Raw genomic sequence first — 21,019 nt, forward strand, 5'->3', positions numbered from 1 at the left:
AAATAGAAACCCATACAATAGAAATGCAAAATAGTTTTTATTATCATTAATTAGAATTAGCTACTTCAACAAGGAGAAGCTGGCAACTTTATCTGACACAAGGGTCCAAAAAAATTGCAACATCTAGCTAAGAGAATGGCGGCGTGCTGAAAAATAGATCACTAAAATATATGCAACTATAGCTGCAAAAATGTGTATAGTATGTTATTTTTGAGAAATGAATGAATGATGCAGACGAAGACTTGAGGTTTTTGTTAAATGTCTTACAACATCATCCATCCGGGGGGTGGGAGGAGAGACGACGGGTGTGGGGGGGAGAGTATGTATGCACAGTAAGAGAAGAGGAACGAGATCAAGCTTCTCTTTCTGGTAATAAACATAATTTACTTTCTTTCTCTTCCTGATGAGAAGGTATTGTCTGGATATATCAGAACTCAGAAAGGTCCACACTTGCCAAGACGGTTGGAACCTCCATGCACACTAGGTCTTTTTCTGTAACTGGAGGGCTGCTCTCGACCGAGAGTTTTCCTCCATCATTTCATGGCTTGGTTGTTAAGAGGAGTGTGTTTTTGAAGTGAATGTAGGTGAGTAGTGGAGAACATAAGTGCCCATTGGTACAACACACACACTAGAGACTGCCACAAGTTTCCTTCAGCAGCAAGGACAGGCGTGAAACCATTAGCAAGAATATTTAATCAGTTATTTCATGAACAAATTGTTCCCCCTGTAATGGAAGGAGAACAAATACAACTGGGCCCAGCTGTTCCACAGTACTTTTGATCTTTTGGTATTCTCAAGACAAGAGATGTTACATGGCTTTAGCCAACGGCTAATAAAACAGGGTATATTCCATAAAGATCTGAAGCTGAAGAACTTTGTCAGTTACGTTCCACTCATTTTAAATGAATCCTGCCAGCACTACGTCTTCAGAAATAATTACTTCATTTCACCTTTTATATTTCCAGGGTCCATTTTTAATGCAGCCTCACAATCCTGAAGAGCAGCTTGCCAATTCTGAAGTTTTATTTCTGCCTGAGCTTTGTTATTGTACGCAGCCACACTGGGGCAAGCATTGATGCTCCTACAAAACACAAACCGATTAGGTAACCTGAAATTAGCACAGCAAGCTTACATTTCAAAGACCATTGAGGGGCTAACTGTACAGAATACGGGACGATGTATAAATGAACCCCATACTTTTCATTATTGAAGAAAAGCAACTTTGGAATTGGGGAGTTTGGAACACCAAATAAACATATGATTTCTTCATTCTTTCACTAATTTCTCTCCCAACAATCCGTCCAACTCGCAAACTGCTTTCCCTTCCTGCGAAGTTACAGAATGTGTCTTTTTCATTGCCAACACACATTTTGAATCAGCTAGGTTTGGAAAGGAGGAACCAAGGGGAGTGATAAACACAACTCCCACTATTTCTACGCTCCAGTTTCCTACATCCTCCTCTTCCAGCTGCTTTTCTTTTAAGCACATGCACTAAAAAGAAGGCACGTGGAGCTGTCCCACTTTTGTACGGCATATAGTTAGCCACCAATATGCATCAAAAGAGAGCAGTTAGTAAGGCAATTTCAAACACATGCCTGAAGTATATTTGGAAAAGATCTCTACATTTTAAAAATACTGGCTCTGTGCTAAAATAAACAAACAAAAGTACACAGAAGTTTGGAGGATGATAATCCAAACTACAGTTTTTGAGGAAGAGGGGTGGGGATCTCTGTCAATCTCAATATGCTCAAAGCTGTATTTGAATTGATTTCATTTTGTCCTCAATATCCTGAAACTCGTCTCTGCACATTTTACTGTAATTACACCCTTCTTCTAGAATTGCTAGTGTACGTTTATAATTTCTTTCTTGATGTATTTGGGTACAGAAACACCCTCATGCATCCTGGCACATATGATTCAGTCTGCTGAACAGGCAGGGCGCAACCTTGGGGAAGTATCGTGGAATAAATAAATACTGGCAGGGAGCAGCTTCTGCCAAAAGCAGACAAAATTAACAAGGGTTACCATCCTAAGAACTGCCTGGGAGGAAGGCCCACTAAATGGGGACTTACTTCCAAGTAAATCAGCGTAGGCTTGTTCTCAAGGGCTGATTATACACAGGTGCTGAAGGGAGATTCTCTTTGGGGCAAAGCTTTTGGTACGGATGCCTCCCCCCTCACTCACTATGTGGCAGATTCCATCATCTCCACTGTTTGTGAGAGTGGGAAAATAGTGACCTTTCCCCCTGCTTCTCAGGGAAGATGAAACAAATGGCCCTGCATTATTCTTTGCTTTGGTTTTTTGTTGCACCCTGCCTCTCCTGCTCTACTTCCACCATCCCTGATGATTGGAAGGGCTTTTAAAAAGTTTACCGTATTTTAACTTCAAATATTTGTACCATATTAGATATATTGAAACAATGATAGATCTAATACACGAATATTGAAATACCAAGGAATAACAAAATAACAAGCCTCTCTCTCCTCCACCACGTAGCAGTAGGAAGTATGTGAGTGTGTATGGAGAGGGATAGAGAATATCAGTTCTAGGACATGGTCCCCTTCAGCAGTGTCTGGCTCAGGGAACTGATTTGCTTCTGTCATTGGGGGGTGGGATTATTTTTGGAAAGGGGCTACAATATTGCTATGACAGCAATATTGCTATGTATTGCAATAACAGCAATATCAATATAACAGTAATTTAAACAGCTTTAAAGAGAAATCTTGCTACTGTGTCCATTTGACAGTGAATTGATGGGTGAAGTTAAGAGAACCAGGAAAAGTAGACCCCCAGCAGAAAGTGGAGTGTCTCCTCATGTGTAAACTAAGAAACGTGAGTAGACCCCACTGCAATCTCACTGTGCCACGAAGAGCCCCGAGGTAAGCGTTCCATGCATAATGGCCCAAGGTGTCCCAAGAGCCAACTGGTGACAGGACAAAAGAACTGGTGTTGAATTTGGCAAATCCAGATTCTAGTCCTTGTTCAGCAAATGATGAACACTATATAGCCTCTATATAACCTCTATATAGCCACTATATAACACTCTTTAAGTCCTGTAAGACCTTAGAAGAGAGGGAGGGGGAAGTAACCATTCTTTTTTTTTAACTACAGCCAGGATTTTTAACACAAGACTTTACTAGTAGACATATATACACTTAAACTTCTACCAGATGCCTTGTCTTCAGACTAGAACTGTATGTGTGTATGTATGTTATTTGCCATCAAGTCACAGCTGATTTATGGTGACCTCATATGGTTTTCAAGGCTGTGAAAGTAGAGGACATTTGGAGGTGGTTTGCCATTGCCTGCCTCCATGTCATGACCCTGGTATTTCTTGAAGATCTCCCATCCAAATACTTGCCAGGCTCAATCCTGCTTAACTTCTGAGTTCTGACAAGATCAGGCTATAGGTCAGAATAAATCATATTGCTCCGAGCTTCTGAGAGACAGTTGTTTATATAAAACCTTTATCTAACATACCTTACAAGGCTGTTGTCAAACCAACTGCACAATTTAAAAAAAATGCTTACTGAATAAACGGTTGTACAGCTATGACAGCACGAATCTATTCAGATATTTTCAAAATACTTTTTAAATTAACTCCCTAGAAAAATACTTTTCAAATCATAATTTTAAAGCTGCAGATCAATGTTCCCGGCTCAGACAGATCACTGCTTTTGCTGTGCCGAAGTATTACTTACCATGGCTGTAATCCTGCACACAATTAGACTGGTTAAATTCCACTGCAGTAAACAGCTTGCATGCAGGATTGCAACCTACACTCATAGCCTTGAAACGACTAAGCAGCTTGTAAATTAAGGGATTGAGAAGCTCAAAGGTTGTTTGAGAGCACTGAGCTCCACTGGTGCAAAAAGAGCTCCCAACTCTGAAATGGAACACCATTTTGAAAATCAATTTCCTCCACTGGTTCAATACTTCAAGAAAAATAGTAAATATAAACACAGATGGAAATTAAAGGCTCAGACTCACCGGCTGTAATAGGCGACTGCTTCTTCATAGTCTCCAGTGACAAATGCTTCATTGCCTTTCTCTTTTTCACGATTAGCAATGAAATTCTTTTCCTTTCTGGTCTTACCTAGAAATAGCCATTAAAATATTAAGAGAACAAAATGTGCTAGCCAGACCAAAACATTTAGACATGAGACATTGCTGGTGCCATTCTGTTTGGAGGTTCCCACAGAGGGAGAGCTGAAATAGCATTCCCCGCCGCGCTGGCATGGGCTTCTTTCCTCCTTTGCTCTACTGCACGCAGCCAGCCCGAGCATCAAGCAAGAGGCCAGACCTCAGTCACAGAAAACATGCTTTGCTTACAGAAAGATACCAGTTCTGTCTCTGGCATCACTTGCTTAAAGCATTCCAACAGCAAGGCTGGTAAATACCCCTGGCCTGACACCTTAGAAAGCTGCCACCAGCCAATGTAGCCAAGAGAAGGGCAAGACAGACCAATGGTCTGACTCAGTACAAGGTCGCTTGATATGTTCATCTCACTTAGCAATAAGCTGATTGCTTTATATATGTTTTTGCTTTCTTATTAAGGATATTCTGTTTTACAGAGGGTGTTTAAAATAAATCTCACTGAAAAATGTTGTTTGCTAGTTGTATCACTAAGGCTCATTCCGCACATGCAGAATAATGCACTTTCAAACTGCTTTCAGTGCTCTTTGAAGCTGTGCGGAATAGCAAAATCCACTTGCAAGCAGTTGTGAAAGTGGTTTGAAAACGCATTATTTTGCGTGTGCGGAAGGGGCCTAAATGTTTTTAGCTTTCCTAGAACATAAGAACATAAGAACAAGCCAGCTGGATCAGACCAGAGTCCATCTAGTCCAGCTCTCTGCTACTCGCAGTGGCCCACCAGGTGCCTTTGGGAGTTCACATGTAGGATGTGAAAGCAATGGCCTTCTGTGGCTGTTGCTCCCGAGCACCTGGACTGTTAAGGCATTTGCAATCTCAGATCAAAGAGGATCAAGATTGGTAGCCATAAATCGACTTCTCCTCCATAAATCTGTCCAAGCCCCTTTTAAAGCTATCCAGGTTAGTGGCCATCACCACCTCCTGTGGCAGCATATTCCAAACACCAATCACCACGTTGCGTGAAGAAGTGTTTCCTTTCATTAGTTCCTGAATTCTTCCCCAGCATTTTCAATGAATGCCCCTGGTTCTAGTATTGTGAGAAAGAGAGAAAAATTTCTCTCTGTCAACATTTTCTACCCCATGCATAATTTTATAGACTTCAATCATATCCCCCCTCAGACGTCTCCTCTCCAAACTAAAGAGTCCCAAACGCTGCAGCCTTTCCTCATAAGGAAGGTGCTGCAGTCCCTCAATCATCCTCGTCGCCCTTCTCTGCACTTTTTCTATCTCTTCTTCATATCTATCTTTTTGGGATGTGGCTTACCAGAACTGAACTACAGTACTCCAAGTCGCGGTCAGCACTCCACAGCTTTATATATAAGGGCATGACAATCTTTGCAGTTTTATTCTCAATTCCTTTCCTAATTATCCCCAGCATAGAGTTTGCCTTTTTCACAGCTGCCATACATTGAGTTGACATTCCCATGGAACTATCAACTAAGACGCCCAAATCCCTTTCCTGGTCTGTGACTGATAGCACTGACCCCTGTAGCATGTATGTGAAGTTTGGATTTTTTGCCCCTATGTGCATCACTTTGCATTTTGCTACATTGAACTGCATTTGCCATTTCTTAGCCCACTCACCTAATTTATCAAGGTCCGCTTGGAGCTCCTCGCAATCCTTTGTGGTTCTCACCACTAGAAACTTAAAACATACTCAACAAAAGACACATTTTCATATCTCTGTTCATTGTATGGTGGCAAAAGATAATGAAACTGAATATTTGGCTCAGAAAGCAGCCAAACAATGGCCCCCATCCTTCCTCCTGCAGCCCCCTCCACTTCCGAAACAGTGTTCCTCATGGCTCCTTGGGAACAGGTGAGGGACTCCAGCAACAAGGGGCGGGGGGAGGGGGGGGGAGAGGATCAGCAGAACTTCTAGTCTACCTTCCCCTCACACAAGTGAAACTGAATTTTTGCAGTTTCAAATCCAAGCCACTGGATTTATATAGAAGATACTGACAGTGCAACTCAAGAAGTAAAATACAGGTAGCCAATTTTGTACATAAGTTGTATTATTGTATAGGGTCACCAATCCATCCTATTTCTTGAAACATGAATCCTTCTCATTCTTAATGCGAGACAACAAATGGTGACTACAGTACCAGCAATGAAATCCAGATGGAGACAAAACAGTCATGGCACAGTCATGCTGCCTTTAAGAGGCTTGCTGTGTTCCAATACCAACCCAATGACGACACTCCCCCTACCTCAGTGAAAGTGGTGTTGCAGAACAATAGGTTGTGTCACCTTTTTGCCAGCATATATTTGTGCAGGCAAGTGGGGCATTCCTGGGCTGAAAGAGCTCAGGAAGCCAACTAACGCCAAATGCCTCCTTTGATGCCAGAGCAAACTGCTGTGCCAGAGCTGCACCCCTGCAACAGCTGCACTGGTGCTGCTTCTTGACACTAAGGCTCATTCCGCACATGCAGAATAATGCACTTTCAAACTGCTTTCAGTGCTCTTTGAAGCTGTGCGGAATAGCAAAATCCACTTGCAAACAATTGTGAAAGTGGTTTGAAAACGCATTATTTTGCGTGTGCAGAAGAGGCCTAACATATGTCTTCTGGTGCCAGGGTCATGCCGCATATACTGATACCAGGGTTACGCTGCTTCCTCAGTCCTTCTCCCCCTCAGTCCCCTCCCCCCCAGCATGAATTGTACTGTAAGCGATCATTCACAGGTACCTGTTATGTCTATGTCAGTTTTTGGTAAGCATCTGTTAACACCATAGCTGGCTTCAGACTTCTGTTCTTCATAGCATTTATCAATTTTGGAGCACTCCTTCTCAACATCAAACCTAAAATTGAAAAAAAAATTACTCAAGTTGTCATAACAAGATCTCACTAGAATGCAGTTTAAAGGTACAAACAAACCTACATGCAAACGCCATGCAGAGATCAAAGACGTCCTAGTTGGGAACAAACTGCAGTAAGTTATAACAGCAGAATTTGACAAAATGGGATTTGTTTTCTTGCCTTCAAAGCAGTAACTTAATCCTAATTTAGAACCCTGCTTTGAAAAAAAGACAGCAAACTGCAGTTTGCCATTTTGCCTTTAAGAGGCTGCTGTGTTCCGCTACCAACCCAATGACAACACTCTCCCTACCTCTGTGAAAGTGCTGTATGCAGAACAATTCAATTGACTTCAATCTATGCTTTGCAAGCAAAAGTTTATCCTGCCTTCCTCCAAGGAGTTCAATGTGGCACACATCCTACCTTTTATCCTCACAACAACCACATGAAGAGAGTCCACTGAAAAATGTGGACATTCAGGAAGAATAGGGATTTATTTGGGGGAACCCAGATTTCTTCATGAGATCTGAATGCTTTACTAACAGGCTAAAGCATTATCCTATATAGAGTTTCTCTACACCTACTGAAATCAACACACAAGAGTACTTCTTCATAGGACTATAGTTTACCTTTACATGTATATCAAACCTTATGTGCACTAGAAAACATTCCTGCTGCAAACATCAGCACAGAGGTGGTTTGAGAAATAAGAGAAAACTTGAACAATCCACTGGAGAGCAACAGTTGGCAAACAGCACTGTGCAGAAGCCTGGGGGAAACCCAGTGCAGTTGGGAGTCCAAGCTGCAGCTAAACCACCTCATGGAAGCAGTTATTCAGTTAGGGAAATACCATCACTTTATAAGGGAGTTTGTAGCTAATTCAAGAGAGCCAGGATTACACTCAAACTTTTTTCACAATAGATACATAACTCTGGATCCTGCAAGCACTCTGCCTGTTCAGGATTAGTATGTTAGTATCATCAGGGTGATGTTCAACAGCTGAAAGAGTGATTTCTTATCCTAAGACCATAGATTTGATGTGCTCTGTAAGCTTGGTTCCACAGTGGCAACTAAAACATATTAAACGGGGAACTGGGCTTTAAATATAAATCAAAAATGTAAACCTTATGATGCCTATTTTTTTTGCTATATGAAAGGAATATTATAGCAGAACAATATATACATCTTTTTAAAAACTATTTGCATAATCAAATAAGTATACAACTGAATTTTAAAAATTAGTTAATTGTATCTGATGTACTTGTCCCACTCGCTGTAGTCCCTTGGCATATTTTTCTTCATTTTTCTCTTTTCTGAAGCTTTACCCTATAATAAAGAGATAGTTTCTGTTTATACAAATATTTTAAACATTAAAAATCTTGAAAAAGAAGCTCCTACAATTTGATCCACAACTTAAGTTCCAAAAGGACAGGGAAGAAGACGTTATAGAGTGGGATCCTATGGTCAACAAGATCACCGGGATCATAATTGGTTTCAACTGTGTACAGACACGCAAGATTTCAGCAATAAGCTCATGGTAGAACAGCACTCACTGGGTTTCTTCTGAATACTGGGCTCAGGGGGAGAGTGTTCTTTTAGTTTACAGTCTGACTGGCAGACTTTTATATCAATCACGAAGTTATTTCCCTGCTTCCCAAAATTGTACTGTACACAATGTTGATTGGCTGGCCCATTATGTCAGTCACAGGGGCACTCCCCACTTTGAGGAGATTTAATAGTGCGAAAAAATAGATAATCCCATGCAGCACTTAGGAACAAAGAAGGCAATGGTCTAATCAGAATCAATAAAAGTATCGTGGCAAGGGAAAAAACAAAAGCTCCTGCAACCACTCCTTTTTCTATGGACCTCTGTATTACACTGCATTCCTATGAATTCTACTGAAATTCAGCAGAACGTTGAGAGTCACTGTATGGGGAGGGGTGGTATATAAGAATGATAGATAGATAGATAGATAGATAGATAGATAGATAGATAGATAGATAGATAGATAGATAGATAGATAGATAGATAGATAGATAGATAGATAGATAGATAGATAGATAGATAGATAGATAGATAGATAGATAGATAGATAGATAGATAGATAGATGTAACACCAGAATGAATTCATTTGTAGATTAACATTGTATCAAATATTACAATAGGAAAAATCATAGCAAAGATAAATACTGCAAACATCAAGTGACTATTAGGCAGAATAAAATTCACATATATGTACTGAACAGGGAGTTCAGGAACAGAGGGACACCTGGCTAATAGGCCCACAGCTATCTGAATGACGAACTGGTGGCATGTTTTCTAGGTTCTCTAGGAATACTTCAGTTGTAGAATGTCGCATTTTATATTCTTCTTCTTTCATTTTTGTAATCCAGTCCTGAAACACACAGACAATATTACTATGTTGAAAATCTGACATCTAAAAAATATTTAGTTTTGACAATTGAATTTATATTTTTTTCTTAGTTCTTACACATTAAACACATAGATGATTTTTATTTCCATTTCCAAGAACTTAACGTTTCTTCCTCCAACAGCTCCATCTAGAGGGGAGGAGGTCAAACTGCCCTACAGATACAGTGCAGCATTGTGCCAGCGGATTTGCCCTTGCCAGGGTACTCACCCTGGTGGAGAGCCAGAATATCAGCAGGCGAATGCCACAGCCCTCCAGGACACAGTGCTGGGTGATGTGTCAGCATGCCTGGGCTGCCACTGGCCCCATTGGTACAGCGGAGGCATGCCAGAGGCATTCCTGGAGTAGAGCCGACTATAGTCACCTTTCACGCCATGAGCCAGCACCCCAGACTTACACCACCCTTTCCATAAAGGGTTTTCAGGCGGCAGGGAGATCTTTGTTTTTTCTGCCTTCCCACGCCACCAGAAAGCTCTCTGGAGGTGCAACTCTCCAGCCACCTTGGGCTTTGGATGGGGCTGCAACTAAACTATTTGATCTATATAGCATTTTTAACATTTATGGGCCAAAGTGATGATTTAACACAAACTTTACAGTAAATTTCACCTGCAATGATCCAAGAAAAATGTAACAACAAAGGAGTAGTTAGATGAAAAATCAATTCTAACAACACACTGTTAAAAATAATAAAGTTAATTGATCTGCCCCATCATGACACGGGCAGCCCTCTCCAGAGTGGCACTGGGGATGGCACTGCTGCCATGCTGCTTCCAGAGAGCTTTCTGGAGCCTCCAGAGAGCTTTCCAGCAGTGTGGGGAGGCAGGGAAAATGAGGGGAAAAAACTTGCACCGAAGCCCTCACTGGCTTTACTCCTGAGAACGTCGCCCAGAAAGCCCCAAGCTGCTCCGGCATCCTCCTGAACGGCAACACAACTCGGAATCCCAGCCACCCTTCCAGGCTGGGTGCCGCCAAGGTTTATGGCGCCCACCCATCTCTCAGTTTGCCCATCCTGCTAAAGCATTTGCCAAATGTGCTGGGGGGATGTGCAAACTAGCAAGTGTCAACTTGCGCCAGCTCCATTTACCCATTCACCCCTGCCCTTTGGATTGGGATGTTAAGAACCCAGTTTATGTCACAATGAAATGAAACATTCATGCAAACTACATTAACTTCATTTTCCTGGATCTACTACAAAGTTCTGTTAGTCACCAACAGTGCAATCCTAAAATGAGTTACACCCTTTTAAGTCAGTTGACTTCAACGGATTTAGAAGAATGCAACTCATTTTAGGATTTCACTGTAAGGGAATGATCCAGTTTATGCCCCACATGAGATGGTATTAACAAGAGTGAAACAAGGCTGCACTGTTTTAATAATAAATTTTAAGTATGTTGTAAAATGCCTTGAGAGTTTTGAGCTATAAAGCAACATAGAAATACAGTAAAGAAAGGCTTCTGCACAGAGAGCGGAGGTAAAAAACAGATCGATCAGGGCACCTAACAAGGTACTAAAAACAATCATTTTAACGTAATACAGAATGCAACTATAAAGTACCTTAATTTCATCATTTATTTCTTCCCATTCCTCAGTAGTAAAATCAGAAGCTGTAGCTGGTGGTTTCTCCCTTCGTAGAGCTCTGCTGTTTGGAGCCAAAGATTCAATCCGTTTTTCACAAAATAAAGTAAGATCAGGATAACAGCCTTCCTCACCGGACCTTGAAATAAAGACATGTCACGCTGCATGATATAAGCCTGTGAATATCAGCATTTCACTTTTTTCAAAGTATAAATAGCTATACCCACCTGCACTCACCACTTACATTCTGAAAATATAATCTATTAACAATATTAACTGGAAAACTTTTCTCCCATAATATTTATTTCGCTTTCAACTATTGTTGTTTGATTGCTGAAAAAGATATACAGTAATTAGACAATAGCTGGTATGACTACAGTTTTTGGAATTGTTCTTAATCTTTCTTCCTTCTAAGTACAACTAACTTTTTGGTTTGTTCACTGCCAATGAACAAAATCTCTTACCAACTTAAACCAGTTTACAAAAGTTATCAGTGTACCTGTTCTCTATGTAGTTTAGAACCTGAAGAGATGCAAGTATTCATTTTAATTTACGAATATTACTGCTGTATCCTAGTCACACGACTGAATAATTGTTGCTGTTAACTGAAAACTGTCACCATCTTAACAACCACTGTATGGCAACAACTATGAAATGAGTGGTGATCATCTGGCTTCCAAAGTCCAAAACATGTATATCATCTACATGTAAATCCCCTTGGTCCACGTTAACCAAAATAATTTGATTTTTTTTAAGTTTACCGTAATATCCTGAGAATCTTTTCCAAATGTTTAATATCGGTACATTTTTCAATGAATTTGTAGTCTAGATGATCAATGGGAATTTGATATGTTTTTGTTGTTCCTTGGTCCAGTAAAGATGAAACCTCCTCGGCACTCATTACTAGAAGTGTGAAATATAATTTTTATCAGATTTTTCCAATGTTACTGAAATATGCTATTTATTTTAAGTCACCCAGGACCCAAAGCAGGTACTACTAACAATATAAAAAGCATTAAATATTAAAACAAACATAAAACACAATAATATCACATTAAATACCAGTCTAAAAAACACTTTATGCCCCACTAGCAGGACGTTCCTTCTTTGCCTGGGCTGCCCCAAAACTCCCCAGAATATTTCTGTTTCACAGCTTTCAGAAAGCCAGGAGCTTCCCTCATCTTTTATCAAGGTTGTTTACAAGCATTAGGCAACTAGTGGACCCAAGCTGCTGTATTGTTAGACATACTATAACGATAGACTTTGCTGGGGAGCGGCTATATATGGCAACATGCAGGGAAAGATGATCCTTCAGCCAGCAGACCCAGTGAAAAATGTTGTGTCTTTTTAACAGAGTTTAAAAGTAGCCGGTGCAGAAACTTTTCATGGCATTGAGTTAAACGGCATCACCAGTAAATAACAACTCAGGACATTTTTTCCAGGCTTGCCCGCAACACTAAATAGAAATAGGAAGGATATATTCTCCCCCATCAACTGGCCAGCATAAGCTTCAATCAGGACAGCCAAGAGGCTTTCAGGCTAGAAACTGGATTGATTGATTATTTCAGTCTCATACAAACATGCCTAGAGTTGAGCAGCCATCACTATTGAATCATTTGAATCTTTAGGATGAAGCTTTAGTTAAACAATTGGAAGGATTTCTGTTGGAAAACAGCATTAAATAGAGAAACATAACGTAGTATGTAATCTTATCTGTTTATTTAGATATTTATACCCCACTTCTGTCCTTAACTAAGACCCCAAGTGAATTACAAAATCATTCTTCCTTCCTCTAATTTATCCTCACACCAATAAGCCAGTGAGGTATGCTAAACCAAAAGAGAATTACTACCGGTAGTATTAGGTCACCAGGAAGACTTCTGCAGCAGTGTGGAGGACTGGAACTGGGTTTCCCTGACATAATCATGGCATAATGCTGGTTCTTAGAACTGTGCTGAAAACTTTAATAGCAGTATCAAGATAAATGCCCTCTTCAGGTTAAAATAAGGCACAGCAGGGAAATTTCTACCGTTAGCAACTATTGATAGGTACTCTAGTCCTGGAGATCTCAGAAGGCATTGGAGAACAGGCCCAGACTCACCAATTTCCACAAAACTGTGGTTACTGGCTTGCTTTGCTTTTCACTACATGCAACAAGCCCCAAGAGGACATTTCAAAAGCTTCCATCTTTGTTCAGCTCTAGACTCTCAAAGCCCCTTCTAAACCCTGCCCCCAAGGTCAAGATGGATCCCAACAATAGGCAAGAACTGTGGTTAACTGCAGAAGCTCCATCCATCAGCACGCCCTGCTTCAGCCACTCTCAGCAGCTAGTTTCCCTGCATCCCTTCTCTTGAACAGGAGGGGATGGATTCAGCCTCCTTTCAATACAATCTCCTTTCACTCAAAAGACAAATGTGAGGGGAAAGAAAAGTATATGAGGAAGCAGAGACATAAACACACTGAACTGCATTTAAGGAATCAGCTTTACCATCATCTGGTAGCCTCAAACACACCAAATTCACATTCCCCACTCCACCTCACTGTCTCTGACACAACACAGCAGCCAAGACGTTGGTCCTCATTTCAAATCTTCCTTCTGTTGTGGTCATGCTGCTATTTCACCCCCATTTCCCATGTGCAATATCAGGCACTGACATCCATTACTTGTTTGTTGTAAGGATTACAAAATAACAGGAATTATGGGAAAGGGAAACAATTCAGTATACCCAACAATATCCCCCTTTTGGATTTAAACTCTCAAGGACCAAGTTACACACACACACACACACACACCCCACCAACTCTTAACATTCTACTTCCTTGGGACATTATTCAGGCCTCATTAAGATATTTTTGATGTGTAGCAGGTTCCTTATCTTTAAAATTCAATGTTTATGCATAACTGGAGAGCTTCCCCCGCCCCTATGTAAAAAACCCTGTGGGTAAATAACTTGGTCTTGTAGCTTTCAAGACTGGCAAGACCCATTCCAGTTTACTACAACCATACTAATGTGAGAGTACAATGTTAGAAACAGTATTAGAAAAAGGGGAAACTGTCACTTTATGGTGTATCTTTTCGACAGCATGACTTGTGGATGGCTGACAACAGTTCTGTTGTGCACTGGAGGATCTGCACAGGTTTCTATGAACTGTAATCTTCACCAATTCGATTTCTAATACTGTCAGTGTTTATCTGAAGTATATGATAGTGATCGCTTGCTGTTTGATGTGTATTTTGTGTTTTTGTGGACTTACTGAAGACCTGCCAAATAAGGCAGAATTTATCTTTTCAAGAACTGTAAGTTACTTTCTCCCACTCTTAAAAGAAAAATTTCAGTATTTGTGACTGATTAAAATTTTATGATCAACGTCTGACGAAATGTCAAAATATCACCTGCTGACTAAGTGTTTCACATAAATGATTGCAATGATGCTTACAACTTCAGATAGGTCCTGTTGCAAATGGGGAGGCTAACAGATAGCACTTATCTGAGAATACCCAATGATGTTTGTTTGGCAAGTAAGCAGCTGGAAAATATTGTAGTTAGCGCCACTAACTTAATGGGGACTTTGCAGGTGAGTACATGCAGATATGCACCTCGTTGGGAGACCCCTCTTACCCTCCCCCAACCAAGCAATAGTTTTTTTCTGAAGAAAACATGGAGATTTCTGAAAAAAGATGAAAAGAGATTTCTGGAAAACATTGCAGTTAGTGCCACTAACTTAGTGGGGACTTTGCAGGTGTGTACGTGCAGATATGCACCTTGTTGGGAGACCCCCTCTTTACCCCCCCCCCCAAGCAATAGTTTTTTTTCTGAAGAAAACAATGAAAGAGATTTCTGAAACAAGAGGAGTTTTTTTTTTGGGGGGGGGGTTAAGGGTAAAATCAATTATGTTTATTAGCGGTTGGGAACTTTCCTTTCCCCAACTTTCTGCACCAGCCTGTACTGGCTTATTTCAAAAGGAGGAGGGGCGCGTGCTGAAAAAAAGAGAGCGGTTTAAGAGAAAGGTCGGGACGAAACGGATTTGAGAGGACTGGAAACAGTGAAAGCACCGTCTGGGCCTCACCTTCGTTTGCTCCGTCCGGCTCGTGGCAGCAGCAGCAGCAGCAGCGTCGGTTTCTCCGGCACGGAGTCGATGGGGGAGGCGGCGACCTGCTGCCTGCACCTGAAGCCCGACTTTGCAACGGGTTTCCATGGGAACGCGTGGCGCGGGCACATGCGCAGTCCTTCCGAACTCTAGCAAAAGTTCCCACCCCAAATATGAAGGTAGAGGAACCCTTTCTTTCTTGGTGTTTTTTGCAGTTTTCTCCCCTGCATACCCGGCCTCGTGGCGCTGTGTTCATTATCAGCTCGGTGTACGAAAAGTTTGGAGCGCTTTCATAGCGAAACAGCGACACTATCTACTAGTGCTAATGTAACCCATTCCGTGCCATTTTAGTATTTGTGCTTTGTTTGGATATTAGGGCCCAGGGGATAAGAGCTCAATGAGGATGTACAATTGTTAAACTTGCTTACAAACTGAGGAGGGTTTACCAACTGCAGGAGCCCCACGCTCCTCAGTTGATTTGGCCTGCAATAGGTGAAGGCAGGTGCAAAGCTCAATTGACAGAATTGCTTAATTTTTTTTTCAGGCCCAAGTTGAAGACCTGCAGCAGCTAGACCCTATGCAGAAGAACAGATGGGATAAAGAAGCCCTGCATTATTGTTTGGACTTTCTTGCTTTTCTTTATTTACTGTGTACTGTTAGTAGTTATAACAGTTTAGAGTGCTTTTCCTAAAAGGCACTGAAGATTTTGTATAATTGAGTTGTGCTGTGTATATATATATGTGTGTGTCTTCACTATTATTTATCCCTAAATGATAGAAATATGTTGTGTTTTAATTAAAGGTTTGTTCATTTGTTTGAGCAAGCTACAGGGTGCTGTCATTATATTAACCGTTCTTAGGTCTCCACTGGAGATTGATGGGGCCAAGGATAAGTAGGTTACACTAGCATTTCCTCTGGTTACACTGTTGTAAAATATTTCCCTTGTACCCAGCTTCCCCCTCTCACCCTAGGATTTTTTTACATGTCCCATACAGCCTGCAAGAGCCTTTCTATTTCCCAACTATTTGTGACATAAAAATGACACTCTTGTGTCCACATCAGCTGAAGCGCACTTAAAAGTGGCTAAGGAGCAGGTATGTAGGAGACAAGTGTCATGACATTGGACCAAGTCCTTGGATCAGGCAAACCCAAAACCTGCACTTGCAAGGGCCCCAATTCACCTCAGGAGTCACGTCAAACTGCGTGCTGGGGGTGGGGAAGGTGTCGTGTCATGCCTCTACATAGGGTCAATCTTGACACACTAACACCTATCTTCAGAAGCAGGCACAGAAGCCGCTTGCTTAAATAGGGCAGTGCTCCAACCATTTGCCAGACCTGTGCAAGACTATTACCAACAGTTTGGGAGGTAATTAATTCATAAAGTTGCTGAAAGCGACTTGACAGCACTTTACACACAGATTTCACTACTAAAGAAGACAGGAAATTAAATATTTCAATAAAACTTTATTATGACTATAATTTACACTAACAGGATGAACACATATGCTTTGCCATAATAAATGTGAAATCAAATGAAAAATCAAAGTACACAGAGAGAAACCAGAAGCATCTTCTTCACCGGGCATCAAACACAACCACTGTGGAAGAGTTAAAGAAAAAAAGTTGGAAAGCATGTTAAAAAGTTTGAACCTGTTCTAACATACTTGAGGAACAATACTCAGGCATAGATACACAAAGCAGATATAGCTGTGCATATGGAAAATGATAAGAACAGGAGCCCATTCCTTTACCTGTGTAACTGTTTGCCAATGCAATGTATATATGTGTGTGTGTGTGTGTGTCCCATACACTTACTCAGCTATTACTCTCCTCTCTGTGTTATGGTCAGGTGGGGAAGGGCTGATTTCCTTTTCCAGGTACTACATAGCTGGCTAATACATCTTTTGTTCTTATACCAAGGAAGATGAACAAGAAAATTCAACTTCTTGTAAAAAAGCCTCCTCTGTATATAAATGTGATTGATTTCAAGGGTGAGTTAAGCATGTTTCATACACAGTCTTATAATAAAGCATTTTATTGCCAACTCTGAGATCCAGTTTATACATTAAAAAGATAAAAGGTACAGGTGCAAGCACCTGGCCATTACTGACCCACAGGGTGATGTCACATCATGACATTTACTATACACTGTTCCACATAAAGATGACAGTAGATTGTATATTTCTCTGCCACAGAACAAAGCATACCAGACCTTCTTTGTTGAAGAATGCTCCAACAAGGTCGTAGTGCCTTCCTAGCCCTACTCTCCACATCTTTTTGAAAGTAAAAATACACTTTGGCCTAAATGCTCTTGTATCTAAGTACCATGTTCAATAATGCACAAAACAATAGTTTTGACAAAGGCAGTGTGTAAAAATGAACAATAATTCTCATATTTGAGATTATATAACAATGTGGAAGCATACAACTTTCTCAGCTGCTGTACCTCAACTAACCAAACTATCATCTTTATGCAAAACAGACTATAGTAGACAGTTTACTGGTGGTTTGCCACTGCCTCCCCTAGTCAGCTACACTTTACTTCTGCAAGCTGGTACTATTTTTACTAACCTTGCAAGGATGGAAGGCAGAGTCAACATTGAGCCAGCTACCTGTTGGGATCGAACTCAGATCAAGACCAGAGCTTTGACTGCAGCTTACTATTCTGTGCCATGGGGTTCCGAGTTTGCACATTACAATTTATATCTGCCTAATCTATATATTTAGGGGGACCACGTTCACATAAGCATCCTTCTAAAAACTAGAATCTCTGTAAATCATAAATTATGAAATGGCTTCCAGCATTAGAGTAAGACTGTTGCAGCAATACAATCACATTACAGAACAGAGCAGATGGTCAAATCAATGTGTTAGAATGAAGATGGCCATTTTAAAGGATACATCTTTTTGTTCTTTTCTTGTACATTATTCTGTAACCACACTCTCTGCATCGGATAGGATCTCTGGCTTTTATTTCATTTTCTGTGTGACATTCTGAAAGAAAGAAACATCAGTACTTTGCTAGACCAACGTAAGAAGAAATATAGGAAAATCCAGTTTAATCAAGGACAAAACTATGGTGAAATAATGAAGTCCTTTATGTTACGTTATTCTCCCATTTGTGAGATTGTACTAACTATTAAGGATAGTTAAAAAATCAAAAGAAAATGTATCACAGCTCAAAATATTCTCTTGCTTATTCTGACACTATTTCATCAGTTGGGATTTTTCAAAGTATGATTGCAACCCCCGAAGGCTTTTCTTATAAATTGATTTAAACATTTATACCATGCCTTTCCACACAGTTCAAGGTGGCTTACAGTAGTAATTAGAAACAGTTAAAAAAAACAAAATAAAGGCCAAATCTTCCTCCACTCTAAAAGATTCCTGCCACTCTAACTTGCTCAAAAGTCCTGGCAAACAAGCATGCCTTGAAGTGCCTTCTGAAGATCTTAAAGAATAAGGCTTATCCCTCCAAACGGAAGCCATGATGGAAAAGGCCTGGGCTCTGGTCAGTGCCAGATGGGCCTTCCGAACTGGTGGGATAGCCAACAGATGGCTGTCTAACAGATGAAGTCAGCACACAGGGACACATGGAAGGAGGTAGCTCTTCAAATATGTGGGTTTCAGGTCATGAAGAGCTTTGAAGGGCAAAACCAGTACCTTGAATTGAACTCAGAAACAGACTAGCAGCCAATGTAGGCAACATATTCCCAGCAGCTAGCCCCTAAAAATAATTGGCTGTCACATTTCAGACCAGTTGTAGTCTCTGGGTTGTCTTGAAAGGAAACCCAATGTGAATTGCAGTCATCCAGCCACAAGGTTACCGACACATGGATTAGCAATTAAGCTCTATTGAATAAAATGAGGCTGACTTCTGAGTAGATGTGTTTATCCAAACTCAGCATCTTGACTGGTTAATCACTGAGGTATGTTTCCAAAATTGTCACAATTCACAAATGTAAAAGAAATTACATTTCACTGATACCATAAAGTACAATAAACACAATTAGCAAGTAAACACCGCCTATTGCAGCTACCAGTGATTTTACCAGAATTATGCAAAGGGCTTACCTCCACAGATGTATATCATGGGCTGCTGCTTGGGAGGAGGCACGTCTGTCTGGGTATCCATCTTCTGCTAGTAAAGCAAGAGGCAGAACATCCACATTAGTTACAGTTTTAACATGAAAGCTTTCCTCATAATTCTGACCGCTGATAAAGAAGGGGGGGGGGGGGAGAAACAACCCAGAAAAGACTGTGCAGGTTCTATTGGGTAGTGGGAGTACGGTAGGTAATGCAAGGTGACGACGGAAAGAGAGAACAATCAATACAAGCAGTAGCGAACCTTCCTCCAATACTAGTCCAAGCCTCACGCCTCGCGTAAAGATCTAAAAAGGCTCAATCCTAACAAAGACGAGACAATTTGGAAATTGCTAACCGGCTCTAGATACGAACCAGAATACAAACTATTCCTCCTTAGCAGAAACAGTTTTCCTACAACAGATTAATTAACCAGCGGCTACAAAACTGCGTTAGCAGAGCGTGTAAATCCCCATTCTCTGTGGCGCAGTCTGATGATGTCAGCACAGGCTCCCAAAACAGCCAATCACCTTTCGTGGAGCTAGTTTAAGACCATCAGGGATGTCTAGATTTAATTCCGCCGCCTCCATTCATACAATAATCAGAATATATTTGTTTTAGTTTCATAAACAAAAACTCAGAGGAGGGTGTTGAAGCCAATGGTGCTTAGCGGCATCTTTAGAAAAGACTTGTTCAAATACTGATTTACTGTTACTGAGTGATTTCTAATGTTTACTTCACAGTAATCATTTTACAGTATTAGAATGCCGATATTATACGTGTCTATATATAACAGATATAGTTTTCAAAATATTAGGATGTTAAGAATCCCGAAAACCAGACTAGCAATTTTTCAACGCTGCCAGTTCAGAAACTGATTGGCTGAGTGGTTTACTCCTCCAACTCAGTTTGCTAAATAAACCCATATATGAACGTCCTAGTTTTAAGCTGCGTATTTACATAAATTTACTTGTGAGTTAATTGACAGGCAGAACTAGATGCAAGAACGTAGTTTAATTTGGAATTCATTAGCATTTATCACCGAAACCTGCACTAGGGCTCAAAGTTCCTATTTCATGCATTAGTTTGGGGTGGGTTTTTTAAAAGACTTTTAGATAAATAAGTTTGATGTGCAGTGTGCATCTCCCCTCCCACCCCCGTGAATACACAATCAGTCACAACAAATCTAGGACAAAAAGTTATAAAGGTTAGGAGAGACAGCATTCAATCATGGTCATTCTTTGTATTCTGGATCACCTAAAACAGTTCGTGGTTAGACTGCGGCACTAGAACTTTTGAGACTCGGATTCAAATCCCCCCACTTATTAACCTTGGGCCAATTACACTCTCAGCCTAATTTACCTCGCAGGATTGTTGTGAACATAAAATAGGGGAGGATCACCTGATCTTCCTATAGGAAGGATAGGATAACAATGTACTAAGTAAGTGACAACAATTAAACAGTGATCCAGCGCACCTGAGGGGATTCAATCCGGTATTAAGTCCACTGAAGTCTCTGCATAGCCATTAGCGTTCCACGTTCTTTATCAACATCATTGTTTTTACAACGTATTATAAGATTAGATGGTATTGTTAACCTCAAATTATGGACGGGGAGAAGGTACTGAACAACCCAACACAGACAGGACAAAATTTTGAAGCAGGGACTTTCCTAGCTCTTCTTCTTCGGGTAGGATGTGTATTTTTACCCAAAGCCGGGTGGAATGGGAATTCTAGTGCACTACTACAACAACGGCGAGTTATGGAATGAGGGCGGGAATCACTTTTTCGGATTAACAACTAAGTATAATGTGAGGCGCATTCAATTTAAAAAAGAGTTGGGAATATAGTATTTCTGCCATGCATCTTGGACGCAGCCTGCAGAGATGACCA

General features: G+C 40.8%; 2 protein-coding genes across 9 annotated transcripts in view; both read right to left on the bottom strand.

Annotated features, from left to right (window-relative positions):
* SPAG1 (sperm associated antigen 1) overlaps positions 1 to 15,127 on the bottom strand; it is a 39,809-nt gene extending 24,682 nt beyond the window's left edge. Inside the window, exons 1-8 of the mRNA XM_048508211.1 lie at positions 15,023 to 15,127; positions 11,716 to 11,857; positions 10,934 to 11,093; positions 9,218 to 9,343; positions 8,209 to 8,273; positions 6,840 to 6,952; positions 3,991 to 4,096; positions 951 to 1,081 (exon numbers count right to left, since the gene is read on the bottom strand). Of these exons, the coding sequence (XP_048364168.1) occupies positions 951 to 1,081; positions 3,991 to 4,096; positions 6,840 to 6,952; positions 8,209 to 8,273; positions 9,218 to 9,343; positions 10,934 to 11,093; positions 11,716 to 11,855 (841 nt within the window). The 5' untranslated portion in view covers positions 11,856 to 11,857; positions 15,023 to 15,127. The remainder of the gene's footprint in view (positions 1 to 950; positions 1,082 to 3,990; positions 4,097 to 6,839; positions 6,953 to 8,208; positions 8,274 to 9,217; positions 9,344 to 10,933; positions 11,094 to 11,715; positions 11,858 to 15,022) is intronic.
* Positions 15,128 to 16,492: 1,365 nt separating this feature from the next.
* POLR2K (RNA polymerase II, I and III subunit K) lies at positions 16,493 to 19,623 on the bottom strand. 8 transcript variants are annotated; one of them, XM_048507189.1, is made up of 4 exons: positions 19,485 to 19,623; positions 19,118 to 19,184; positions 17,945 to 18,037; positions 16,493 to 16,641 (listed from the first exon to the last, which is right to left on the bottom strand). In XM_048507189.1, the coding sequence occupies exons 2-4, from the start codon at positions 19,176 to 19,178 to the stop codon at positions 16,619 to 16,621; spliced, it is 177 nt and encodes a 58-aa protein (XP_048363146.1). In that variant the 5' UTR covers positions 19,179 to 19,184; positions 19,485 to 19,623; the 3' UTR covers positions 16,493 to 16,618. The 8 variants fall into 8 exon arrangements, with proteins under 8 accessions (XP_048363146.1, XP_048363147.1, XP_048363144.1 ...); XM_048507190.1 differs by having other exon boundaries at positions 19,118 to 19,181; positions 19,502 to 19,617; XM_048507187.1 differs by having other exon boundaries at positions 19,502 to 19,617.
* Positions 19,624 to 21,019: the final 1,396 nt, after the last annotated feature.

The sequence above is a fragment of the Sphaerodactylus townsendi genome, linkage group LG09 (genome assembly GCF_021028975.2).
Source record: "Sphaerodactylus townsendi isolate TG3544 linkage group LG09, MPM_Stown_v2.3, whole genome shotgun sequence".
Taxonomy (NCBI): Eukaryota; Metazoa; Chordata; class Lepidosauria; order Squamata; family Sphaerodactylidae; genus Sphaerodactylus; species Sphaerodactylus townsendi.